The sequence below is a fragment of the Sinohyriopsis cumingii genome, chromosome 15, assembly GCF_028554795.1.
Source record: "Sinohyriopsis cumingii isolate HCF-2022 chromosome 15, ASM2855479v2, whole genome shotgun sequence".
In the NCBI taxonomy this organism is placed as follows: domain Eukaryota; kingdom Metazoa; phylum Mollusca; class Bivalvia; order Unionida; family Unionidae; genus Sinohyriopsis; species Sinohyriopsis cumingii.
The window spans coordinates 111,084,726-111,102,701 of record NC_142975.1 but is presented as its reverse complement, the minus strand read 5'-3'; the positions used below and the strand labels follow the sequence as shown (position 1 = coordinate 111,102,701).

At 36.2% G+C, this 17,976-nt stretch overlaps 1 protein-coding gene across 2 annotated transcripts in view; it reads left to right on the top strand.

Moving 5' to 3' along the window:
* Positions 1 to 283: 283 nt before the first annotated feature.
* The window catches only part of LOC149782480 (alkaline phosphatase-like), an 85,992-nt gene continuing 68,299 nt past the window's right edge, over positions 284 to 17,976 (top strand). Inside the window, exons 1-2 of one of the 2 annotated variants that reach the window (XM_089933904.1) lie at positions 284 to 566; positions 13,483 to 13,563. Coding sequence is in view for 1 of the 2 variants with exons in the window: in XM_089933903.1 (XP_089790029.1) it covers positions 553 to 566 (14 nt within the window). In the remaining variant the exon portion in view is untranslated. The remainder of the gene's footprint in view (positions 567 to 13,482; positions 13,564 to 17,976) is intronic. The other variant, XM_089933903.1, reaches the window with a different exon arrangement.

The following is a 17,976-nucleotide window of genomic DNA, read 5'->3' as shown; positions in this document are numbered from 1 at the left end:
GATTCCCATAGAAGTTTTATTTTTTCCTTTACACACCCATTTTCATTTTTTTTCTCTTTCTCTCATACATTCATACAAAAGGGTTACGAAACAAATAAATAAAATTTCAAACAAAGACTCGCTTCAAATTTAAAATGTATGTTACTACTTTCATATTGCTGTACTATAATTAACACAAGGTAACTAACTCTCGCCGGTCACAATCTGACCCCTCGATGCCTCCGATCTCATTTTCCGATACTATCTGCGCATTCAGACACTCATAACGTACACCACTGCAAAGAAGACACTCCATACCTATCATCCATTACCGCTATGATACACGTAAAATATAGTAAATGAACAGATTAGTTGAAAATATTTTTTACGAAATAATAGTTTATAGTTTACCCCGGAATCAAGTGCCTGTGGCTACCTTGCTCCATTCCCACACATCCGGTGCACAGTTCATAAGCTATCCGCTCATTTCCAATTATCTAGCGGAAAGGTTACGTGCAACATTTTGAGAGCACCAACATTCATTTATATTCGGAGTTCAATAACAGGGCTTCAATGAGGAAAAACATGTAAGTACTATACTTCTGTCTTCTTTCTGTTCAGGTTTTTTTGTATTTTATTTTATCAACTTGTCATACTCAACGTATTCCATAATACTGCCACGCTCCACACTGCGATATAGACAATTCCAGTAGAACCTGACTCTAGATTGAACCCTCAGCTATTTCGAACATGTATGCTATTTTTTATTATATAAAAAACAGCATTAATCATTCGATCCCATTAATTCAATGCATACTTATTTGTGTGAGATTTTATTTTTTCTTTGTATTTTGTTTTTAAATGACCATATGAATGGATCAGCTCGAAACGGCTACCACGCTTGGCTCTCAGCAGGTTATTGTTAGGTCTGGTCGGCCTGGTGTCAGGATAATGTGATCCCGTCGGACATCATTGTACATGTCTGCGGCATGATGCCACAGTGCTACACATCACTATAAACTGCCACACTGCAGACATCGTAACGATATGGCTGGAAAATTGTTAAAGCTACGTTAAAGATCCAAATCACACACACACACACACACACACACACACACACACAAATGATCAAATGAATGGATTAGGCCGAAACGGATACCACGATATGCCCTTAAGCTAGGACTGGGCTCCAGTAACTTCTGGATTTTTGGTGTTGTTGTTGCTGTGACTTAAAACACAAGAGTATGCCCAATGTATTCATCTAGTTTTTATCTATATTGTCATTCATCTCTTGTCTGTATTATACAATCTAGATAACAATAGACTGATGCAAGCTTTCTTTGCTGTTGAATTTACATATATGATAGAATAATTATTTTCTCCTTTTATTGTTTTTGTTGTCAATAATTGAACCTTTATGTACCAGTTGTTTCTTTTGTCATCATCATCATCATCACCGTAATCATCATCATCACCAATGCAAGTTTTAATTATGCAAGATTATACTTAAATGAAAGATACAAAAACATGCTATAATTATGTGGTTATATCACTGAATGCATGAAAAAAAATGTACAAAAAGGCGTGAACATATATCTTGTCTTCCAGCATTAAAAGAGATAACCGAGTGTTGCTTCTCATCTCTCACATGCATATCTACACTCTCAGCGCGTTTTAAAAACAAATTCTTTTCCAATGGCGAGTAAATGAAAATAAAATAAAAAATCCCAATAAGATCTCCATAATGTCAAAAAGTTTTAATTAAATCTCGACCCACACGTTCTGGATGTCAGTGATATCGGATTATTAACAGATAAGAAAAATAAGCACGTTCTACATTCAGCTTTCTAAGGCTCCGTTCGTGGTTTGGACCTATTAAGTGATTATCCCTTTGAGTTCCAGAGAATTTCTAAATACTGCCACTGTTTTTTTTATGTCTAATACTCTCTAGCTGGCATCGGTAACTATGGCAGTCAGCTGGTAGTCCAGATGATGCGTTCGGAGACTTCATCTGCCTCTGTAACAAACGTATGTATATCTTGTCTTTGTTGACGATTATGGTCGACTATAATATGACCACTATGGATCTGCATCTTGTATGGAGATTAACAAGAGATAAACATACATTCATGCATTGATTCATATGTATGTAACTGACGTGATTCTGCACCATAGGCTATTTATATAAAAGCTACCATCTGTAGCAATATCGCCATGTGGTGTATTTGGCACGCGAACAACAGAAATTGTTGAAAATTGTTGCCAGGTTTAGTTATCCACTGCATCAAGTATTCGTTTCAAATAAAGTCAGTAATTATACGGAATGGTTAGCCGCTGAAATTTTTAATTTTACGGTTTTTCTTTTAATTTTTATAAAAATTATATTTGTACGGTACACACTGGTCAGTCATAACGTACAGACTATGGTATTAAAACGCAATGGCAAAGATACAAACGCAATGGCAATGACATTTATATGCACTGCTAAATTAAATAATGGTAGCATCAGAAGATTCGAACAATGTTCGCTATCGATTTGCTTTTTTATTTTCTTCATATAAAACAATAATGCTACTGCTGGTTATAGTTTTACGAAATACACCCCCACCCCAAAAAAAAGAGTAATGTCTGGATCCTATGTTCCACCAAATGAATAGTACATGAATGAGTATGGGAATTTAACATTACTGAACTAATAGATTGGTTACCGTCTTGGGATCTCGATTTCATAACCCTATGAAACATTATATGATGATTATTTTCTCCCATGTATATACTTTGTTTGTTTATTTGTTATTTAAATGAAATGTCATAGCTTAAATAAAACACAACGTCGTGCTGTTTGTGTGCCATGAGGTGACTGACTGGTAGCTCAGATATATCTTTCGAAGTGTATTCAGTGTGGAAACATGGAGCGAGTAGTAATGCGATGAACGGCATTTCGCGCACGACCAAATCTCCACTTCCTAGTATTCGAACTGCGTTTAGATAGGACTGTTTTTCCGCAAAGCCGTTATCTTGTTATTTTTATACAAAAGAATCCACTGATAAAATGAAACTATTTTAAGAAAATACCTGAAATTTATTAATCTATTAATTTATTTTCAAGCATTCGTTATTTTGCTTTAGTAACTATGTATTCCTTAATATCTGTGAAGTATAATATTGTCAAACATAGCATTAATTGTTTAGTGCTTTAGTTTTGTATGTTTTTGCCTACCTTTTTAAATTTCCTCAGACGAGATATATTAGGAGTCTGCTGTTTCTTGTGATCTTTCATTTTTCGCAGAAGTTATAAATGCGTGCAGTTATCAAGGTATGCGCGTAGGTCGGAAAATTTCTGAAGAAGGGTAGGAGATCAAGTATCGAATTTAACCTGTTTAATGCCTATTATTAGGTGTTTTTTTTTTCTCCCTCGGTGATTTGTTGTACATTGTATTCGTACTGACTATTAATAATAGGATACCTCATCAACTTCATCGTTAGCGCTTATTTATTTTTAGAATCCCACACCGTCATTTTTGTACATTTCGATTGAATAATCTAGGCCATAAACACAAATATAAGGCCTAAAAAAAATGTTTCCTCGAAAATTCACGGATATTACATAAAAGACCAACGAAAGATCACGTAAGCCAGGTAATTTTTCAATATTACACATTATGTCGTTCAGAACATATTTTCGAGTTTCCAGGTTAAGTTACTCGTACTGGAATCAGAGAGCAGATACAAAAATACACAAGTCATCAACTAATCAACTTTCAGGACGGGAGGGGGAGCGGTCTGGGAATTTCTTCAGAGCCGGATTGTGTCTTTTCCCTTGCTAATTAAGATGGCAGTGTCCAAGTAAGAACCAGTACATAGCCCTGAAAGTTCTGATAAATCAATTACTATTCTGGAATATACACTACATTTCGGTGTCGTAAATAAGCCATGACAGATTCCCACGTCTGAAGGTAGCAACTCCGTTTGTGTCTGAAGAAACCAGAAACCTCCATCGGGCATCTCCCCGTAACATCTTAGTTGTTTTACTGCTGCTCTGTACATCCAATGGATGGTTGTAAACTTTATTCACGCACTAATAGCCAGGATGACCCCTTATTGACCCTAACTGATTTACCGCGCCAGATACCCAGTCTGGAATATAGCACCTTTGTGGATAACCATTTTAATGGGGAATCGATGATGTGTATGTGGGAACAAAATCCTGAAAGCTGTAGCTCACAGAGAGGACTTGATAAGTTATATAAAACAATCCTTATATTCTGGGCTCGATTCTTACAGACCTCAAGGTGCTCTATTTGTGTGTGTGTGTGTGTGATTTAGATTATAGCTCGTTTAAAAATTCAGCCATTTCGTTACGATGTCTGCAGTGTTACAGTTTACACAGTGATGTCTAGCACCGACGCGGACGCTTTAACCACTAGGCCATCGGAGCGGCCTGCCCTATTTGTAAAAAAGTATTGCAAATTTAGAGCAGAAAACAAAATACGCATAGGATCACTATAATTTAAAACATTTATAAATGGCAATCAACCAGCCATTAATAAAAATATTCTCAGCGTTCGTATAATCGATTAGGTCAGGGAGTGTTTTGATTGCATTTCAGACGTAAGCCAGTAGGAGTTCAAAATTCATGTCGGAGAACGGCTATATACTCCACACAAAGTGACCATATTGCATTACAACATTACAAGCACGATAAAAAGCCTTAGCAGTCTGATTTTCTTATGGGAAAACAAATATTGTGTTCTTGGATATTACTACCTAGAAGAAGGCGATTAAAAACAACTAGAAAACACTATGGGCAATGCCAGTGTTGCAGTTTGCAATATCCCAGATTTGAAAACGCCTCGTATTAAAAGTTACATTATTTGCGATATACATGACTTCTCCATGAGAATTGCATTCCAATCAACGCAGTCGCAGTATATCACCGGGGCCCCGAGTGGCCGAGTGGTCGAAAGCGCTCACCGTTCCGGATCACTGCCATCTCACCTCTGTCTGCGTGGGTTCGAGTCTCAGGCCCGGCTAACGTGGGTATGTGAGAAAGCCTGCCATTAGCTTCTCGTGGGTCGGTGGTTCTTCCCGGAGTTTTCCATGGTTCTTCCTCCACCAGTTATACTGGCCGCCATGTATAGCCTACCTTGTGCTGAAAAATGGCTCTAAACACTACAATAACAACAACAGCAGTATACCACCAACGTTACCTCTAAGCTGCGCGCGCTCGCTTTAATTTAAAACATTTATGGCAATATAACATTAAACAGGAAACCGCGCAGCTGCTCAGACATCCCCGCGCAGCTTAATTGTTCTCCGCGCAGCAGATCAGAATTACCAAATATTCAATCCAACATTAATGCTAAAATCTATCCAAAATGCTTGCACAATGCAGCGCGCATAGAGCGCCCATCTACCATTTGCTTAGAGGGAACGCTGATTATATCAATGTAAATGCTTTGCAGTACGCACGTGTAAAACTCAAATCACGAATTACACAAGATTTGAAATTCGATCAGTTTGGATGGTCAAGATACGTCTTCGTGAACCGTTGTAAATTCCGATCTCAGAATACACATTAAAAAGGTTCAGTCTCTTTTGATGTCTAAGAATACCCCACAACAATCGAAACTTGATATGGATATTTCTTTACCTGCATATCATCTATGTCAGTATGTTAATCATGCAATCAACCCATTCGCCTCAACAATTTGCTGAGCCTTTGTGATGGTGATAACACATCCTTAATTGAACACAAGCTTCGCATGTATCATGTATCACGCACACAGTTCGTACGTAACAATGCTAAATCGGCTGTAAAGATATGACTGAACCCTCTTCTTCGAGTTACTCGAGGAAACTTAGGTGCCTCACTCATGAATCCAATGGGATTTTGTAACTCGAACTGAATCATTGCAATATATCATCGACAGGGTGATATACGCGAAAACACTAAAATAAACGAGTACATTTCTTGGAATGTCTTAGTGGCTCAGGAGATATAATTCATATACAACTTATGTATGGTGACATGATAAGGTTGGATAAAGCACATGTGTGTGTCTGTGAGTGAGCATTTCCTTTCCATACCATACCTCCTTCGGTTGGTTTGTAAAGTGTAAGTGTTATAGAGTGAAGGTGGGTGTGCATGGTCAATAAGTAATACTCTTCATGACTGTAACTCGTACTTTACCCACTTCTCCAACCGCCCTTTACACGTCCGTTTGTAGTTTTGTAGTTCGTAGGTGTATGCTTTGGCGAGTAAGGATAAGTCTTGGTCAGTCAGAGTAGGTGTTTACCAAGTTAAATCCAAATAAGGTCCATAAGATTGTGTTATTGGTTTAGCCATAGACGCTATTAACGGTACATCTTCCATAGAACCCATATGGCATAGTTTCCTATTTAATGTTATATTGCCATAGATTCCCATAAGGTCATAATTAATGTTAAATTCCCATTGTCCCCATAGGGTAATGTTTAATGTTAATATCATAAAGACTTCCATCCATAGATTCCCATATGGTCATAATTAATGTTAAATTCCCCCCGTCCCCAGAGGGTAATGCTTAATGTTAATTCACTAAGGTCACCATCGCACGACCAACCCCATAACAACTTACATGTTTCTAATAGTAATTACATGTAAAACATACGTTGCATTAATTTTTTTAACATCAAAATGAATTTGAAATAAATTTATTTCAAAATTAAACTAATAGAAATTTCTTGAAAGGTTTGATCATTATTATATTATTTATCAAGGTACGGATAGTGTTTTGAGATGCAAATATCAGTATTCGTGTTATGTTTTTATCGGTTAGGAATAGAGGACATTATCGTGTAGTCTAGAACCCGGCCATGTGCTATTTATACAACTTTGCATGGTCTTCCTATTTCTCCAGAAAGAGCGTAACAGCTTGCATTCCAAGACAACGCCAATTCCGAGTTGTCGTCCAAAATAAACACGAAATTCGAAAGGGTCGCAGTAATTGGGGTTGTGTTATTCCAGATGCATTTACAGCTTGTTAAACATAAGATTTGATATGGAAAATGTCTCTCTACATATTGCTGAAAGGACCCTTCAGCTGATCGGAACTCGAGAGCCGCAATAAATAAATACTGTGTAATGTCTATGTTGTGCACTGATGTGTGCGGACATGATAAACGTACGTAATTTTACGGTATGGCACAAAGCCGACGAAATATCCCCACTCGTGATTATGAAAACGTGCTGACTTGTAACTTGTAAGAAGTTAGATGACCGCGTGACATTAATTAGTTTTGAACGTAGCTGAATGTATGCTGAAACGTGTACGTGATGAACTCGTGTACAAAGCCGCACTGAAATAACCTGCTTAAAAGCTGTCATAAAATGGACTCCGAGCTTTGAATCGAAAGCTAAATACCACCCCTATCCCCGATAAAACAAACAACAAACAAAAAAAGCATAAAACCCCAACAAAAACAAGTCTAAATTTAGGAATGCACAGCACACTACTAGTAATGACTTTCTATCAAATTTAAGAAGCGGCTGAATGTGAGTACGCCACTTCTGTCAACTTGATAACAAACACGAGATAGAAGAAAGACAGATCAGATGTTGTAACATTTACATTTTTCGATCCGTGGTCAGTAGTCGATGCTTTTGCTGATTATTTCACTAACTTCTACACACACTCCAAAAATCATGATTCTTGTGACAATATTTCCCAAAATACTGTCAAGCAAACAATGTACAATCTCAAACAATATCCGCGGAGTGTGTGTGAGGGAATTTTTAATGTAGTTCTAACAATTTTTCAGTCATATCGCTACGATGTCTGCAGTGCGCCTTTTTATAGTGAAGTCTAGCACTGGGGTATCATACCGTAGACATGTGTCACCATGTCCCACCCAGTCACATTATCCTGACACCAAGCCGACCAGTCCTAACACTAACCTCCTAAAGTTGAGCGACCTCCCGCATCCAAGGCGGACGTTCTAACCACTAGGCCATCGAAGCGGTTATCCGAAGTAGTGTGTTTCCATACTATGTATCCAATGCCGTTCAAGCCAAGAAACTGCATATATATATATATATATATATATATATATATATATATATATATATATATATATATATATATATCATAGATCATCATTCAAAATAGTTATATTAATACTATTTAATTCCATTCTGAAATATGAATGTTTCACAAACACATGGAGGAAATGTCTCATTGTCTCAACTTATAGAGTTAGCACAAAAAGTACATATGATCATGACAGTAACCTACCAATGCCTCTATTACCTATAATATACAAGCAGGTTGAATGGTTTATGCAAACTATAAAATCTTTCTTGATATAAAATTCTGTTCCACAATCGCTAACAAGATTTTCAAAATACTGAAATGTGCGGCTGCATATAACTTGCAAGAGGTTATCCACCACTATTTCGACAAATTATAGTTTTATATACCTTCCTTGATACAAAGAAAATGCCTTGGATACCGCATTGGCATGATAGAGTACTCTTTAAAGCTCTTTAATATTGGAATTATGGACAAAATCTTTAGTATGATAGGGAATACGTACAAGACTGTACTGACTACGGATTTAATTGCCATACACCGGCCCAAACGGTTTTGATCAGACAAAGAATCCGACAGGGTGGCGTACTTTCCTCCTTTGTTTGTCTAGTATTCACAGATGCATTGCTCCACATGCTGACCATGAACAGTTTAGGTCACAAAACAGTGAACAGTGTGCTTTACTCATGCGGATAGACTTACTTGTTATGCTATCTCTCCTACTAGCTTGACTACGATTTTTGAGATAATTGCCGGATACTCACGAAAATAGCGTTACGAAATAAATGTTAAAATACCATGTATAATAAGTCATGTACTTTTGTATTTGGAGAGAGGAGAGGTTTAAACCCCGGAGAAAATAATTAGAAAACCGAATCAGCTACACACATAGGTATATTACTAGGTATACCTCCCGCTCTATTAATCTATAACGCTTGTAGAAAAGCTGAAAAGACAGTTTTGGCCTTGCTAATCTTAAAGTTGGCACACCATGTCTAAACCAATAATAGCTTCCAGGATATATAAAATAAATGTGATCCCACTATTGCTGTATGTTTGCAAAAAAATTAGAATAATCTTTCATCGGTATCTTGTTATTGCGAAGAATATCCAGCTGTTCTAATAACAACCGAGTTCGAAATAACGTAAACTCCTCTTCCTCTGAAAACTGGATAACATTACAAATCGTTTAATCTCCAAACAGGTATCTCTCAAAGTCTATCTGAGGTTTTGCACGCACATAATTCGTACAAAATGTCTATTGCGCATATTTGGTCTACACTTCAAAAGTCTGACATACTGACTTTTTCTCAGATTTCATGAACTTGGCACGCTTCCCAAACATATATCAGTGGAAGAGAATAGTTAACAAAGCTAGTCACGAACATGAAGTTTGCTTGGAGAGAAAGAACAAATATCTCTCATGATTTTTCTAATTGTTGGCTTCTTGATACAAATAGTAAACCATCTGGTCTTTATTCCACTACAGTGATCAATTAGGAGCTTAAATTAAGTAGTTTGATATCATTTTCAACTATCCCTGTGGCTTCAGTTGTTGATAATTTGACCATCAGTGTAATGACCTACTTTATCAAGTTGTGACATCTTGTTTTAATACGAGACAAATCGTCAATGGTTTTCACTGGTACACGTATGATCAGTTTGACCTAGCCCTTGAAGTGAAGTGCAGCCAAATTAGTGACGAATTCCAGCTGAAGAAACTTCTCGGGCTTGTCACTGACACTACCCGAATGAAATTCAGCTTCACCAATTTGGCATTGGTTCATTCCAGGTCATTTTACCCGTGTCGAAAGCACATTTCCCCAATCCCTACAAGTCATCACATGCGAAAATTTATATGTATTGGGGATTAGAGCGCGCAACACTAGGTAATTGGAGTTATTTCTCCGCCTTTCACGGGATAAAATTAATAGCTTGGACTCGATTAGAGGGGAAAAACATATTACATATTAACGTAATGACACGTTTCGGTATACTCCTTGTTGATGCACATATTATGAAATAATGTATTTTGTTCATTTGTACGTTTGCAGCTATCATCTTAATATTTATTACGTCATTCATTATTTGATCATTCTATAACTGTTGCTTAGATACCAATATTTATTCCTATAAGGTTGTGTTTAACTGTATAAACATTTTCAATCAAACCATTGCAAATATATATATATATATATATATATATATATATATATATATATATATATATATATATATATATATATATATATATATATATATATATATATATATATATAATCTGAATGTGACGTTTTCGCGTCATTTTGTAATACTTGTATTTGAAAATATTCCTATGGAATGAATGAATAAAAAAAATAAAACTCAATACGGCACCGACCAGTTAATTTTCGGAGAGGGGTTTCTTCATTTCTTCAGTGACGGAAGCTTTTTGGGGATATTTAATTGGATGGAACTTTATCCACCGCTTATATGGGGGCATTTGGGCAGAAGAGAAATGACAATTGGAGCAGAATACAACACTCTCTACTCTCGAAAATGAATGAGTTGGTGTTAATGCATTTTCTTTAAAGCTGTAATCCCCTGATGTAGCATCAACTAATGATCACGTTTGCAAAGAAATGTCAGCTTCATTTAGATCCATAAAAGGTAAACAAATAACACGATATTTTTTAAAAATTGTCAGTATTAGTTATCGTATTACAGTGAAAGCCATTTGACATGAAGAGGGTGGTAGGAATGAGGGTTTCATATGACAGCGAAGACGAAATTAAGATTTTGCAAAATTATCGTTATCCGACTACAACAATTATAGCGTGAGCTAATTAAATGGTGTGGGTGGGAGATGTAGGTGTAATGTAAACCAATAAGTGTTTCTTCGCCATTTTCATTGATGGTGATGCTAATGATGATGTGTAGCATTCTTGGATGTGCAGCATTTCTAACTGAAAAATAAGGTTTCAAGTACTTTTTAAGCAGATGTAATTATCACGTGTTTGTCTCATGACATGTTTGTATGTATTACATGCATGACTCGAAATGTAGCACAACATATGAAATCCAAAGAAACCTAACGCATTCGCCGGTTTTGAATACTCAGATCCTGCCGTTTAAATCAAGAAAAATCTGAAAATGTCAATTCCCGTGCTTAGAGAACAGTCAAATTTTCCTGCAAAAGTTACCAAAATCATATTTTCCTGCCATTCATTCTCTTTCTCAGTATTATGACATAAACTTCATTTTTTGCCAGCCCAGTTCTTTTAAATCTTATCTTAGAGTAAAAATGTAAGAAGTAAGTGTGTATCATGTTAAGCTATTTAATTTTTTAATTATGTATTTATTTAAATAGCCACAGCACCCTTTTGTAATATTATTGATTGAAAAATTTGTTATTAGTTTAAAGTAATAGCCAGTTCAACAAAAATAATATATCCCGGATACAAATTTGTAATTGGACAGTCGTCCACAACATTGTTCCCTGTAAGCTGCGCGCGAGCGCGGCGGCGCAGCTGCTCAGACATCCCCGCGCATTGCAATCGATGAAGATCTAAAGATTTTGACCAGGTCACCGTAATGCTTGCAAAATGCAGAGCGCATAGCGCGCACATCTACCATTTGCTTAGAGGGAACGTTGGTCCACAACATTACAGATCATGCATAGCCAGGGCTCGTTTGAAATCTTGAGCTCCCCTCCCCCCCCCAAAAAAAAAAAAAATTGACCTGATCAGGCCCTGTATATGATCCTGGCATAAAGGATGAAGATCTCCTTATGAAAGAGCAAACATTTTTTTTATATCTTAAAATGTTTTTATACCCTGGAACAAACAATTAAGAAATATTTAAGCTTATGGAAAATATATAAATATATAACTAGACAGCGTCTAAAGGGTAAGCATACCTTAATAAATAATTGCTTAATACTGGTTCCTTTTGCTACGGAGAACAGTATCTGATCTTTAAACTCGAAATCCGGTGTACCTGTGTTGTGCGACAGAGGGTAGTTAAAGGAGATAGGATCGTAGATACAATATAATCTTCAAACACAGACGAACGACCACCAGTATTACACCATACACACGTTTGAATGGAGTGATGCAAATGTTTTATTTACTTTCAAACGTTCCTGGGCCTGTTATATCAAAAGATGGTGTCCATTTTAATGGTCATATTTTACTCTAGACTTGCTTGAACGTGAATAAACCAATTTCATTAAGAAAAATACCACATTTTATAACTACATTTTCTTTCCACTGTGCCGTCATACTATCAGTTTTGAAGTAAAATCTTAACAGTCATCGTTAAAACAGAAAAAGCATCGGTACTATCGATACTTTGATAAAGTCTTCTCGCAAATCTTCTGTTTAGCTTTACACGTTGAGGACGAGTGATTCTGCCGCAAAATTAAACTTTGATATTGAATGAATCTGTTGCAGGATTACACTTTCATTTAAATGTCGCTTTAAATGTCACGAGCTTTTAAAAAAATATTCATATATTACTAGTTCGTATGGGGGGGGGTATGTACCATCAACTATATCATCCGATCTTATACTGATATAAGATGCATTTGCTTCAAACACTTGTGGCATCACGGCTGACTACCAAGGATATAATTATACTTCAGTGGTATGCTTTCAATCAGATAAACGGGTGATGCATGTGTTTCGGTAACAGATGCTGAATGTGGTGAGTATGGTTTGATTCTGGCACATAAAATGTATATTGTACAACACAATATACCTTCATGGTCCCTCATTGTACGCATACACACGCATATATTGTACGCGTACACGTAGGCATTGTAAGCATACGTGCATGCATAAAGGATCAGTACGTGTTTCATCATACTTTATATTTTTGTGCCCAGTGTCTTAAGTTTAAACCATATATATATATATATATATATATATATATATATATATATATATATATATATATATATATATATATATATATATATATATATATATATGTGTGTGTGTGTGTGTATTGAAGTGCAATATGTATTGAAGTGTAGATATCATTGAAAGATGTAAGATGTATTCAAGGGGTTTTTGTAGAAAGTCTACATCCAATTTATAACGTCTCCCTGGAATATAAAGAAAAGTAAAAAAATCTAAAGATCATATCTTTCGGACAAATGTGTATTATGAATCTTCTCATACCGATAACAAGAGCTTAATTTCTAACATTTACACATACACACACTGTCTGTCTGTCTCCCTCTCTGTCTGTCTGTCTCTCTCTCTCGCACGCGGGCTGTATTTTGATATGTTTGTCTATTTCTCTATCTTATACTGTGTTTCCTTTGTTAGTCTCAATATTCTTAATTTACGAAAAGTTCATAATTTAGAGAAATTTATATTTTGAGGACGAAAGGAAATTTACAATGGAAATATTTTTAATTTGCGTTACAAAATATTTTAAACAGTTAGCCACTAATCCTGGCTGTTGTGTAGACCGTTTGAACTCGTCTTTCCTAGTAGCTGCAAACGCTGGAGTGTACGGAAAGGTAATTAAGAGACAAGTATAATTTCTGTAATGTATACAAAAGTAATTAAGAAACAAGTACAACTGTTCAGTGTACACAAAATTATTTAATAGACAAATATAATTGTTTAGTGTACACAAAGGCAAGTACCAGAGATATACACTTGTTTAGTGGACACAAAGATAATTACCAAACAAAATTATAGTGTACACAAAGGTAATTATGAGACAAGTACAATTGTTTACTTACCTTTATGCACACTAAACAATTGTACTTGTCTCATAATTACCTTTGTGTCCACTATACTTTTGGTTGTCTGGTAATTATCTCGGTGTACACTATAAGGTAATTAAGTGATAAATATAGTTGTTTAGTGTACATAAAGATAATTACCAGACAAACAAAATTATAGTGGATACAACATTAATTACGAGAAAGGCACAAGTATTTAGTGTACACAGAAGTAATTAAGATACAAATACAATTGTTCGTTGAGTTTGAGGAATGCCAGTGTTTATATTTATGTCTAAAGATAAAGTTTGCTCTAATGTCATCGCCCAATGGAATGAATTAAATTAGCCTTTTTGTTGAACGATTAACAGAATACCGGTATTAACAACCGAAATAATGAAATAAAAGAAAAATTTAGCATTTATTCATTCCTGAAATATATTTTTCGCAAGAAAATAACCAACGTGCCCTATCATCACTGCATATTGAAACTGTTTTGAAAACAGATTGCGAGGACATGCCAATGCTGGTGTCTACGACACGCTAGAAATTCGAGATGAAATAATATAAAACCAAGATTTTACCGCTCAAAGAGAGAAAACTACGATTTATGTATTGCAGACCCGTTTCTCAGTCATGAATGATCGGGAAAACACTGTGAAAAACAAACGCTGAGTTTTATGTACACTTCTTACTTGAAGAATAATTCGTTTAGAAAAGAAAGCACGTATGTATGTTATATTACGCGGACATTTCTTTCAAAAATCCGCAAAATTGTAACTTAAGGTGTGAATATGGGAAGAAACAATAGAAAAATCTATTAAACATTGTATGTGTATTGAAAATAAAAATTGTATTTTGTGTTCAATTTTGAAAGAAAAAGATTGATGAATCCATAGCGACTTGTCGTTTGGTCATTTATTATTATTATTATTATTATTATTATTATTATTGTTGTTGTTGTTGCTGTTGTCACAACAATATATATGGCATCGACACCATTCGGAGGGTAGCGAGATTACATTTTCATTTTAGTTTGAATGAGTGTAGAAAATATGTACTGAAAAATGTGGTGATGGGGTTTGTGGTCTGTGTAGTTTCGTTAGCTAACGTTTTACTGAAATAACTTCTATCGGTAACAGTGTGCATGTGTGTGATTTGGATTTTTAACGTAGCCTTAAAGGAGACTAGAAATCAAAATTTTCCTTTTACGTATGTAATTCTCTACAGATTTTAATTCGACTGCAATGTTTATAAATGAAATATCGTAAGCGGGTAGTGATTATATTGCGTGGAAGATACCACGATTCCGTAAATTGCCGAGTTTTTCCGAGTTTTAATGAGACGACAGATCACGTGGTACCGTGACGCTATACTAGCGAGTCCTCGAATACAAACATAAACATTGGCGAGCGAGGCAGACAGGTGACCACATTTGGGTTGCACATTCAAAAGTTGAATCTGCAGTCTGATATAACAGTTTATGTACTGTACTGATAAGTACTAAAAGAAATTTGTTAGGCACAGGCCCCGGGCTGGTGACTTAAATAAACTAAAGTCCTGAATGAAATTCCACAAGCCCGGACAGTTCATACCTGTCAACTCTCAAGCCGGGAGAAAAACCTCCCGATTTTGGGGGTATTTCCTCATCTACATCCCGATCTCGTAATACCTCTCAATTTTGCGCAGCGAAGTCCCGATTATTACATTATGTCTGTCAATTTTCATTTGTCAGAAGAAAAAAAAACAACCCCAAACCATTTTTAAATATAACGTATGCAATCCACAGTCTAAACTGCCACACTGCTGACATCGCAGCGATATGACTGAAAAATTGATAAAGCTACGTTAAAAATTCAAATCACACGCACACACGTCTAAACCCGGCACTGTACGAAATAATTAATATCATACAACAGCTTTTTTCTTCTTTTTTTCTTCTTCAGTAAATAGAACGTGAAGATTAAACATTATTCAAGTAAATTTCAGATTTTTTAAACAACTACAACAGTACTATAGTAAAAAAAATAATTAAAAGAATAAAATTGTCACCAATTAGCTTAAATGAATGATCACGTTGAAATTTTCTCTGCAAACAAAATCGCATCTCCATTTCCGCCAAAGAAACTCGGCCAGTTAACACCTGACATTCCTCTACCGTATATGAAAAGTTTAATTACCATGATTAAATTACAAAAAATAAAACAAAATATACCATGCAGTATATGTGGCCCTAAAGAACTAATTCTGAATAAATATTTTAATCAGCAAACAGTGTTACATGCATTAAGACTTAAACCTAAGAAAATAAGGTGGGGCATAAAACTTGAGAAAAACAGTTGCCAGATGTACGGTAACTTGTGACTGCAGATTTGAACTGTTAAAATGAAGTCCATGGCATCGTAAGTAACAACAAAATAGGCATCGTTTATTTGGTAATCAATTGCTGGTGCTTATACATACACACTGTCGAACATGGTTTCTTGGAAGTATGTCCGAAGGGCAGTCCTTTTCACAAGATCAATGTAAGGATAAGGATTCTGTTCATTAGTCACACAGGCTTTATTGTTTGCGTACTTAAATCAAAACTTTAGCTATTTTGCAATTTAGCCAGAACTGACCAGAGTATGCAAAAGGGGCTTGTCATGGGGGAATAATAAGGCGTATCACAGCGAGAAAAGGCACGTCAAATGGGCGGTCGCACATTGGGGCAAGGGGGGGGGGGTCAATAGTCCCTCCCCCGTTCTATTGTCAGACAGTTAATGTGAAACTTTGACCTTTTTTTTTAATCGCTCCTTTTTAAACTGCCCAAGGAATAGTTTTATATCAGTTCCAATTAATACAGATTACCGTTTATGCATACTACATGTATACAATGCATTTTTTTTTTAAATTTAATTTTTATAAGATTACTGAAAATTGTGTTTTCTTGAAACACGACAGGTTTAGAATCTTACTTTTAGCAAAGCTTCGATTTGATTAAAATCAAATCTAAATTTCACCTACGACAGTGGTGATTTGATTTAGATTGTGCCGTGTTAAGGCATGTATGTCAACATCTTGAAAAGACATTTACTCATTTCACCAGCGCGATCAAAGTTTCCTCAGGCAAACACTTTTTGTTTCGACAAGCCTGACGGGCACCTCACTTTGAATACAGGATGGGCCGGAACTAAAACCAGAAGGGGCCCAGGGTGTCGGGCTATCAGATTTGTTTTTAGCACTGCTGTTTGAGATAAAAGATATGTGGATTGATTGTTGCATTTTGTGGTCACTTACTCGTCCTTCTGCCCATTTTCGTAACTCACACGTTTAACGCTTTTCCCAGGATTTAAAATGTTCAAAGGTATGTCTGGAACAGCGCCAACTTTTAGTCTAGGCCTAGCATTTGCGTATCTTTGAGCTGCTATTTTTTCATGATCCCTCTCGTAACATTCCTTTGAGAAATGTAACGTGCACATAGTGCTGTATGGTGTTGCTTTGAAATCGACTCGTTTGTAATAATGTACCCATTCTTTCATGATGCCTTTATCTTTCGGAAAAGAAAAAAAATATGTTCGCAGGCTTTTCTTAATGTTCTATTACACCCGTAAGCAACGCAAAACGGTATTGTCTTTTACTCTGGCAACTCCCACTTGGGTAGCCGGAGTCGCTACTATGACGTCACATCCCGAAAGTAACAGAATAGGCGCGGAAATTTTGCATACGAGGTCACGGAAATTCAGCTCCTAGAAGATAGGCCAATATTTAAATATTGGCATTACAGTCGCAGATGATACTTCAGAATAAGGTTTTCTGCTATAGTACTTTTATTATTATTCTATATTTCCATTGGTTTCTGGTCTCCTTTAACACTTTTCAGTCATATCGCTACGATGTCTGTAGTGTGACAGTTTTATAGTGATGTCTAGCACTGGGGAATCATGCCGCAGACATGTAGCATGATGTCCCACCCAGTCACGTTATCCTGACACCAGGCCGACCAGTCCTAAAAATAACCTCTTAATACTGAGCGCCAAGCGAGGCAGCTCTTAGTACCATTTTTGAAAGTCTTTGGTATGACTCGGTCGGGGATCGAACCCACGACCTCCCACATCCGAGGCGGACGCTCTAACCACTAGGCCACCTGAGCGGTCTATTGGTAACAGATATAAAAACAATCATTTTACCGGACAATTAGTACGGCGAAGATCGATCGCAACA